The following is a 10,720-nucleotide window of genomic DNA, read 5'->3' as shown; positions in this document are numbered from 1 at the left end:
TTTACACTTTTTGCAACAAGTAGACAATCTGTTGCAACGACTCACTAATCTGTTGGACGTAGCTTCAGCTATTTGCTTCTGTTTGTAGCTAACAGATTTGTTATTGTTGCAACAAGTTCTACACTTGTTGTAACAAATAGACAATCAGGTAACAACTACAAATCATTGACATAGCTTCAGTTATTTGGTTTTGTTTGTAGAAGATATCCAATAGATTTGTAGTTGTTGCAACAAGTTCTACACTTGTTGCAACAAGTAGACAATCTGTTGCAACAACTACAAATTTGTTGGACATAACTGCAGTTATTTGGTTCTTTTTATAGAAGATATGCAACAGATTTGTAGTTGTTGCAACAAGTTCTACACTTGTTGCAACAAGTAGACAATCTGTTGCAACAACTACAAATCATTGGACATAGCTTCGATTATTTGGTTCTGTTTGTAGAGGATATCCAACAGATTTGCAATTGTTGCAACAAGTTCTACACTTGTTGCAACAAGTAGACAATTTATTTATGAATCATCAAATATTGAGGAAAGATATAGTCAAATTGGCAGCCAAACTGACAATCAATCCTCAGATCATACAGTTGTTGAAGAAGTTGCAACAAATTACTAATTTGTTTCAACAAGTTACTAATCTGTTCCAATAAGTAACTAGTCTGTTTAAACAAGTTACTAATCTGTTGCAACAGATAGTACAGTTGTGGAAGAAGTTGCAACAAATTACTAATCTGTTTCAACAAGTTACTAATTCGTTCCAACAAATAACTAAGTTGTTTAAACAAGTTACTAATCTGTTGCAACAGATCATACAGTTGTGCAAGAAGTTGCAACAAATTACTAATGATTTTAGATATATATATATATATATATATATATATATATATATATATATATATATATATATATATATATAGTTGATTTCCACTTTTATCACTAAATATGGGTGAATCAAGTAGTTCACACTAATTCACTCTAATGATCACTCCATTTAGTGCGTATTGAACTTAGTTGATCATCTATCCTGACCCAAAACACCATCAAATTGCTTAATTATATATATTGATCACTAAATATGGTTGATTTCCATTGTTTATCACTAAATATGGGCGAATCAAGTAGTTCACATCAATTCACTCCAATGATTATCCTTTTAGTGCGTATTGGACTTAGTTGATCATCTATCCTGACCCAAAACACCATCAAATTGCTTAAGTATATATATTGATTAATAACTATGGTTGATTTCCATTCTTTATCACTAAAGATAGGTGAATCAAGTAGTTCACATCAATTCACTCTAATGATCACTCCGTTTAGTGTATATTGGACTTAGTTAATCATCTATCCTAACCCAAAACACCATCAAAGTGCTTAAGTATATATATTGATCAATAAATATGGTTGATTTCCATTGTTTATCACTAAATATGGTTGATTTCCATTGTTTATCACTAAATATGGCTGATTCCCTTTATTGATCACTAAATATGGGTGAACCAAGTAGTATTTGTTGCGTTGTGACAAGTATAGTATCTATTTAAAGAAGTGTAGTATCGTTGAACAACTGTAGTATCTGTTGGAACAACTGTAGTATCCTTTGTAACAACTATAGTATCTGTTGTAGCAAGTTTAGTATTTGTTGCAACAACTGTAGTATCTGTTCTAAGAATACACTTAGAATTGCCCATCTAATATATGAAATTACTATCTAATCCATTAAGGATGTTAGTAGATATCTATATATATATATATATTCATCACTAAATATTGTTGATTTCATTTGTTTAACACTAAATATGAGCGAATCAAGTAGTTCACATCAATTCACTCTAATAATCACTCGATTTAGTGCATACTGACTTAGTAGATCATCTTTTCTGACTCAAAATACTATCAAATTGATTAAGTATTATATATTGATCACTAAATATCGTTGATTTCATTTGTTTATCACTAAATATGGGTGAATCAAGTAGTTCACATCAATTCACTCCAATGATCACTCGATTTAGTGTATACTGACTTAGTAGATCATCTTTCCTGACTCAAAATACATCAAATTGATTAAGTATTATACATTGATCACTAAATATAGTTGATTTCCTTTGTTTATCACTAAATATGAGTGAATCAAGAAGTTCACATCAATTCACTATAATAATCATTCGATTTAGTGCATACTGACTTAGTAGATCATCTTTCCTGACTCAAAATACTATCAAATTGATTAAGTATTATATATTGATCACTAAATATCATTGATTTCATTTGCTTATCACTAAATATGGGTGAATCAAGTAGTTCACATCAATTCACTCTCATGATCATTGGATTTAGTGCATATTCCTGACTCAAATTACCATCAAATTAATTAAGTATTATATATTGATCACTACTTATTATTGATTTCCTTTGTTTATCACTAAATATCATTGATTCTCTTTGTTGATCACTAAATATGGGTGAATCAATTAGCATCCGTTGCAACAACTGTAATATCTGTTGTAATAAGTGTAATATCTGTTGCAACAACTGTAGTATCTGTTGCAACAAATGACATAGTTGTTGAACAAGTCCTTACTCTTGTTGAATAAACCACAACAAGTTACCCACTTTATGCAACAAGTCACTCCACTTGTTGGAAAACCCCCAACATGTAACTTAGTTGCTGCAACAAGGCTCGTCAGTTGTTGCAACAGATTGCTTATTTGCTGGAAATCTTTGCAATTGGATAAAACACAAGTTACTAGTTGTTGCAACAAGTCCTGTTACTTGTTGGATAAAACCCAACAAGTTACAAGTCAATTGTTACTAGCATTCATTACTTGTTGAAAACTGCTCAAAGAATTTATTAACGACAATACACACATTTGTGATTTGAACACGATCAACATATCATATAAACCAAGTTCACAAGCATCAAGAATGTAAATTACCATTCTAAAAAAGAATAACATTAAAATGTCATAAAGTTCCAACAACTAACTATTATTACAACACAGTGCAATTAACAACTATGGAGCATTTCGGCTTGGACAACAACTATAAATCTGTTGGATATTTTCTACAAAGGAACCAAATAACTGAAGCTATGTCCAACAGATTTGTAGTTGTTGGAACAGATTGTCTACTTGTTGCCACAAGTGTAGAACTTGTTGCAACAACTATAAATCCGTTGGATATCTTCTATAAACAGAACCAGATAAATACCAAGACAAGAACAAAAAAACCATCTATTGGATATCTTTTCCTAAACCCTGAACCATACCAGGACAACAACTGAAAAACCATCTATTTCACTACAAACATACTAAACAACAACATGAATTTTATCCAAACTTTTCCTAAACCCCAAAAGAAAAATCAAAACTTCTTTTCAATATTCTTTTTGAGTGGGGGACGGACGTGGTGCAAAAAAAAAAAACTTTTCAAAACTTTTTTTTTTAAACAAACATCTTTTTTTGGAAGGGTGGGGGGTGGTGCGTGCAAAAAAATAAAAAGAAAAACTTTTCAAAACTTTTTTAAAAAAAACAATTTGGGGGGGGGGGGGGGTAGTGAGGGGTGGGAGAAGGAGGGGGGCTGGTGAAAAAATTAAAAAAAAAATCAATTTTTTTTTGGGGTGGGGGGAGGGATGGGAAGAGGAGTGGAGGCTGGTAAGAAAAAATCAAAACTTTTTAAAAAAATTTTTTAGGGGCGGGAGGGGGGGGGGGGTTTGGTGAGGGGTGGGGGGAGGGTTGCGAGGAGGAGGAGGACGAGGGGTGTGAAAAAATAAATTAAAAAAATTAATTTTTTTTTTGTGGGTGGGGGTAGTGAGGGGTGGGAGGAGGAGCGGGGGCTGGTGAAAAAACAAAAAAAAATCAAAACTTTTTAATTTTTTTTGGTGGGGGAGGGAGGAGGAGGAGTGGAGGCCGGTAAGAAAAAATCAAAACTTCTTTTAAAATTTTTTTTGGGGGGTGGTGAGGGGTGGGGAGGGTTGCGAGGAGGAGGAGGAGGGGGGGGGGTGAAAAAACAAATAAAGAAAATCAAAAAATTTTAAATTTTTTTTGGAGGGTGGGGGTGGGGGGAGGGTTGCGAGGAGGAGGAGGGGGGGGGGTGAAAAAATAAATAAAGAAAATAAAAAAAAATTAATTATTTTTTGGGGGGTGGGGGTTATGGGGTTGGGAGGAGGAGGGTGAAAAAAAATAAAGAAAATAAAAATAAAATTTGGCCGGGGGGGGTGGGGTGGGGAGCGGGGGGTATGGGAGGGGCGTGGGGGGCATGGGCGCGGGGGCGGGGTCTGGGCGGAAGTGGGTCAAAGTGTTAAAAATAAAACTTGAGTGCAAAGTGTTAAAAATAAATTTGAGGGTCAAAGTGTCAAAATAGAAACTTTTGGGCAACTTCAAAACCCCTTAATCACTAATAGAAAATTGTCACCTCTACCTAATAATTAAAACTTGAGTCACCTCTCCTAAAATAAAAAACTAAAGAGTCTCCAATAATTAAATGCCCCTGTACTACTGGGAGCCCGTTTGGCTTAGCTTAGAAGTTGCTGTTTAGCTTTTCTAAGTGTTTCTGGCTAACTTGTAAGTCATTTTATGTTTAAAATAAGTTAAAAAAAAAATAAGTTGACCCGTTTGGCTTAACCAAAAAAAAAAAAAAAGTTGGGCTACGCTTATAAGTTGCTTTTTTACATTTTATTGTGCGGATTGCCCTTCTTTTGGGGTGGTGTTTAAATTTTGACCCTCATATTTGTGGTCTTTAAATTTTGCCCCTCATATTGCTGGTCTTTAATTTTTGCCCTTCGCGTCGCAACCCTGAGCTTCGCGCAGAAATCATGCGGTTCTGGGTCCCTACTCAAGCATAAATTAAAAAAAAAAAATCGCAAGGCAAGGTTTGGGTCGTGTGTATTCCGGACCCGGCATACACTTGTTAAGCAATAACCAAAGTTATGCTGGACCCGACATACTCATGCCTTATGGGCGTATTTGGCATAAGTATGCCGGTCCGGCATAACTTTGGTTATTCCTTAACAAGTGTATGCCGGGTCCGACATAAACTTGGACAGAAATTTAGTTAAGCCTTAACTAAAAGTCTTTTCCTAATTGTGCCTTATGGGGTAGACTTTTAGTTAAGGCATAACTAAAAGTATGCCCCATAAGGCATAATTTTTCCTTAAGACATAGACTTTGCCTTATAAGGCAGACTTTTAGTTATGCTTTAAGGAAAAGTTCCGCTTTATGGGGCATACTTTAGTTATGTCTTATGGGGCAGACTTTTAGTTAAGGCATAACTAAAAGTTTACCTTGAAAAAAAAAATATATGCCTCAAGGTAAAGTCTGCCCTCATCGGCAGACTTTTGGTTAAACATAACTAAAATTCTGCCGGTGGGGGCATAACGAAATTTAAACTCTGCCTTGCGAATTTTTTTTGAAATTTTTGACTGAGTGGGGGTTCGAACCTGGAACCCATGGGTTTTAGCCGAAGGGCAAAATTTAAAGATTACAAATATGAGGGGCAAAATTTAAAGACCACCCCAAAAGAAAGGCAATTCGCGCTTTTTTAAGCCCATCCAAACAGGCTCTAGATCTCTTTCTCACGATTTTCGTGTCACAATTCGAATTTTGAGGGCAAACAGTAAAATTTCAAGTTTGAATTCGGGTATGAAATCCTAAGCTTTTTAAATAAGATTTACATATTTGAAAATTACGTATAAAGTATAATAAATCACAATAAATAGTACTAATTCAAAGTATTTAAAAGATTTATGGAAAAATTAAGGAGCCACATGAATTGTCCAAAAAAGAATAACATATTTTTATATTTGTAACAATATGACTTTAAAATGCCCATAATTTTAATAAGACGATTTATAGTCACATAAATATCTATAGCGCTATAGTAGAACATAAATTTCAAAAGTCATTTTTTTAAACCTTCTTATCCAGTCAGACACCTTTCTATAAATTGGGACAGCCGGAATGTAAATTGTTCTAATATGGAACAGAAAGTAGATTAAATAGTATGTATCGACAATACGTGAACAAGAGCATCTAAAAACAAAAATATACTTACAATAGACGATTCTAAAAAATAATTTTCATATTCTTTGTTCACTGTATATAATTTGTGCATTATTTAAACAATCACATATTATTAATTCTCCACATAACATTTCTGGTATTATTAATTCATGTTACAATCAAGTTTTGCGTTACAACTCTTATACAACTAATTCATCAATAAATGAATTTTAGTACTTGTATAAAATTACTCTCTCTTTAAATTAGAGAGGTCTCAAATTCAAGCATTGAAAATAGAGAAATTTATATTAGGAAGCCTTACTTTTCAAATAGATCTCATGCAAATACGTATTTTAATTAATTGGATAGTTCAAAATATAATACTCTTTATGTTTTAATTTATGTGAACCTATTACTATCTGAAGAGTTTACGAGATGATTTTATTACCACATTTTACTTACATTCTCTCTAAATTATTTGAATTAGAAATTATCATGGCTTATACTACTTTTTATTTAGTTTATAACTATATAAAATTATTTTTTATAAATTTGAAAAATCTATATCAAAATTTATGATTAAAGTTATAAAGTTTGATCCTCCTATTCCGAAAATGTTCATATAAATTGGAACAGAGGAGTATCAATTACGTGTTCAATTTGTAAATCTAGAAGTCCAGAAGACTTTGGATCGAACACTTCATTGAAAAAAAAATAAAAAAAAATAGATAAAGAAATGTTTCTGGATCTTCATTTAGATCCCCTTTTAATTGACATGAACTAGTGGGTAAGATTTCAATCTAAAACATCATTTCCATAATCAACATAACTGTAGGTTCCTTTCACAGAGAAACAAAGACAAAAAATAAAAATAAAAATGGGTGCTTTTGTTAAGCTATTAGACTTTCTTCTATTCATCTACTTTTTCTTCCTAACCATTATTATACCACTATTTGATGGCCAATCTGTTTTTCCTAAACACATGTTTCCACCATTTTTGGTTGACTTAAAAAGCTGGTATACTCAAGAATATGGCGATTATTTAGTTTCTGAGAAACCCCATTTCTTTGTTGGCTTAATTTGGTTGGAACTTCTCGTTGCGTGGCCACTATGTGTTACTAGTCTTTATGCTATTGTAGCTGGAAAATCTTGGATTAATACTACCTGTTTGCTCTATGGTGTTTCCACTCTCACTGCAATGGTAATATATTTGTCTAATTTCTAATTGTTAAGTTTATTTGTTGGTTCTTTTTTTTCTTTTTTCTAATCTAATTGTTATGCTTTTACATGTCTCTTTTAATTGAAGATTGTAGATTGTTGTGCTAGCTTCAAATTGTCTATGTTAGGTGGTTTTGATGTTTCATTAATTAGTGGACTTGGATTTAATTACATGGAATTTAACAACATTAGGGGATGAAACAGATGCATTATGGGTGATATGATTTTTTTTAAAAATAAATTTTTGGGGGTGAGAGAAGAAAAAGTTCTGCCTTTTTGCTTTTATTTGTTCATTTTTTCCCCGGCATAAGATCAAATTCATTGGAAAACTCTACTATATCGGAATATTAGTGGTACGAGTATTGCCCTTAACCCGAAGATAAAGATAGTAGCTTTTGGATCCTTTATGGTTATTGGAAATATTTCGAGAAATTATTGTGAAGGATGTATTCTTGGAAGTTGGAACTATATTTAGATTTCTCAAAGTTTTGATGATTACAAGATCAGTTAGACACCTCAATGCAGAACATGGTCCTAGTTATATGCAGCACAAACTTGTATGTTCTTTAAGAAGAATTTTCTTAGAGGGAAGGGGTTTTAATAATGTTAAGCTCTTAACTTTCTTCTCGTATATATACTTCATGCTGGATATACTTGTGGGAATACACTGGGAATGTTTTTGTTGTTGTTGTTGTATACTTTATGCTGGATAGATTAAAACCTTATTATCAGAATTTAGTTACAGATATTCAAGAGCTTCGAGTATTGGTTAGCCAAATTAAGAGCTATAATGTGTTCCAGTATGTTCATCTTTAGAAACACAATTTCGAACATTATATTTTTGTAGTATAGTATTACATAACTTGATCATATTACTCAGGTCTTACCATGGCCTTTTATCTTGATACTTAAGTAACAAACGCGTCAAACAGTGTTGACTGTATAAAGACATAGCATAATCAATCTTTTGCTGCAATTTTGTTTAACTGTAAATTGCCATTCTAGAAATGCAATTTACTCGAAGAATCACCATAAAAGGGTTTCTGATGAATTTAAGCTCACATTTGAATTTCTCAAATATATGCATACATCTTAGCTAGTTTTGCGTCAGACACATCCAAACCAATTGGTCTGTCAATCTTACTCAAGCTTCCTGTTGTTCCTGGTTTCCCTTTTTTTTTTTTAAATGTTTTTGGGTGGGTGTTGATTAGCAACGAAGTGAAGGTAATATAACGAACATTGGAAACTCAGGAGCAAAATAAGGTAACATAAAGAACATTGGAAAAATTCAAGAGCAACAACAAACGTGAACGTAATGCAATAGAGAAGAGTCCCAGAAGCACAAGAACAACTTATCTAGCACCTCTGGTTGTTCAGTAATCAGTTGTGTTTTACTCTTGTCTTGCAGAAATCATTGTCCTTTAACCTCCTGCCATCTTGCTGTGCATTGTATCGTCACTTGAGGGTGTTAAACTGTTTTCTGTCTTCTAGAACTGACACTTCCACTGAAGTAGAGGGGCCAATGCATAGTTCCTTACTGCCCACCCGGCCGCACCACCAACCAAGCAACCAACCAAATTCCTTTTCAAATATTGAATTCAAAATAAAGAAATTAGCCTTCATAATTGTGCATTAAGTGATAATGGAACACTTATATTGAAATTATTTAAGGATCACATTGACTAGGCCAGAAGCCCATGATAGATACTCTTTCTGTTATAAACTCATTTCAATGTGCAACCGAGTTCCCAGTTGGAGGATTTGACATGTCCCGTTGCAATTGTTTTAGTTTCTGAACAGCGAACCTGTTGTCTGGTTATGCTTTCATTTAGGTTATGTTTGGTACGAACGGAGATGGTCTCTTGGAAAATGTTTTTCTAGAAAATAAGTGGTTTTTTTACTTATTTTCTTGTGTGGGTACGTAAGCAGAAATAATTTGTCCCAAAAGCATTTGTGCCTAATTTAGGCAAACACTATGGGAGTTGGAGGTGGGGTGGTGGGGATGGACTGCGGTGAAGGGTGGGGAAGAGTCAATCAATGTGGGATGCCATTTGTGGAACTTGTTTTCCCTACTTCTAATGGGGAAGTCATGTACCTCACTTTTAAGGAACTTGTTTTCCTAGAGAAAATGTTTTCCATAGATTTTGACCAACCAAACATGGGAAAATTGGAAAACTTTGTGCATCTTCTCTAGTTAAAAACATTTGATTCTGGATGAATTAAAAACATTTGATTCTGGATGAGGGTAAAAGGTCATATTAGAGATGCAGCAGTTCCCAAATTGAGATAACAGTCAAGTGGAGTTGCATCTGCTTATGGTTGTATTTCTAATAACGTTGCAAATTTCAGGTGGCGATACTAAGTGAAATGAAGGGTTCCCAGAGAGCATCAGACAAGTTGCTGATGGTGTACTATCCATTTCTAGCATTTGCTGTTTTAGCAATTTTACGTGGCCTACTACCTCATTCTGGCAAGTCTGTGAGCATTGGAAAAAGATCTGCTATAAGCAGAAAGAAGAGGGCTTAATCTTCAACTCAGAAGCTATAAGTGAAGAGTTCATATTTCTTTTTGCATTGGTCTTTCAACTTAGAGGCTAGAAACCCTATCAATTTGTGTTCTTCGGTTCTCTTTTGGTTTCCCCCAGCTGATATTAAGTTCTGATGCTTGTGCATGAGTTTTCGCGTAGAACAATCACAAAATGGGTTGTAGTTCCATTTTAACTACTAATAGACAGACAGTTTTGTAGTAGTAATAATATTCTGCTGATCCTTTTGAGTGAATGCTGAGGAGTTTGACTGGAATGTTTAACGTATCGGATACCAGTGAATATTTCTGCTCTTCGTGCAGTCATTAAAAAACTCATACTTGTGACTTCTGATCCATTTGAGTAAATGCTGACGAGTTTGGTACCACAGAAGCTGCTTATTGATGACAGTGAAGCTGAAATGAACCCAATTCCTTGAGCTCAGAGCTCTTGCACGATTTCCGCGTACTACTACTAGGTGGAGCGTCCTTTTTGTGCTGTGACAGGGAATGTTGGATTTGATTAGAATGAACCCAGTTGATAATTATTTTGTCGGCTTATCTAGCGCTGCCAATTAGAATGAAACAATGACTGCTCTTTTGGTTATTTCACTACTTTCGATGCGTTGCTTTCTTCTTGGGACTAGAGTTTTAAATAGATCAGATTATCTTGAAAAAGCAACAAGCACTAGTCATTGAGATGAGTATTTTGGGGAAATCAAAAAACATTAGTGTTTCTACTTAAGTAACGCTAGTAGCTTTCCTTTTACTCCTTTACGCTATTCCGCAGAAGAAACTTCCAGTGTGCTTCTGATGTAGTGCTAATCGTCTTTGTGGGACAAATGTGTAATTTCATTGGAAATGGTTGTTATTGCCCTTCTCATTAAACAATCAATGACAGACAACTGCGATTCTATGTGATAACATCAGCAGCATTGAGAGAAAAAATGGTTCGAAGAAAATGACAAAATTAC

The 10,720-nt window shown here is 34.0% G+C and overlaps 1 protein-coding gene across 1 annotated transcript; it reads left to right on the top strand.

Annotated features, from left to right (window-relative positions):
• The first annotated feature begins 6,742 nt into the window (after positions 1 to 6,742).
• Positions 6,743 to 10,381, top strand: LOC132036043 (uncharacterized). The gene is made up of 2 exons (XM_059426264.1): positions 6,743 to 7,206; positions 9,573 to 10,381. Exons 1-2 carry the CDS (start codon positions 6,883 to 6,885, stop codon positions 9,747 to 9,749), a joined length of 501 nt encoding a protein of 166 aa, XP_059282247.1. The 5' UTR covers positions 6,743 to 6,882; the 3' UTR covers positions 9,750 to 10,381.
• Positions 10,382 to 10,720: the final 339 nt, after the last annotated feature.

The sequence above is a fragment of the Lycium ferocissimum genome, chromosome 11 (genome assembly GCF_029784015.1).
Source record: "Lycium ferocissimum isolate CSIRO_LF1 chromosome 11, AGI_CSIRO_Lferr_CH_V1, whole genome shotgun sequence".
Lineage (NCBI taxonomy): Eukaryota > Viridiplantae > Streptophyta > Magnoliopsida > Solanales > Solanaceae > Lycium > Lycium ferocissimum.
This window is presented reverse-complemented; position numbering and strand designations above follow the sequence as displayed.

Bases quoted from the DNA above. Each gene is read 5' to 3' on its own strand.
- LOC132036043 (XM_059426264.1), top strand. From the start codon at position 6,883: ATGGGTGCTTTTGTTAAGCTATTAGACTTTCTTCTATTCATCTACTTT. The intron at 7,207-9,572 runs GTAATATATTTG...TGCAAATTTCAG, and splicing joins TTTCCACTCTCACTGCAATG to GTGGCGATACTAAGTGAAAT.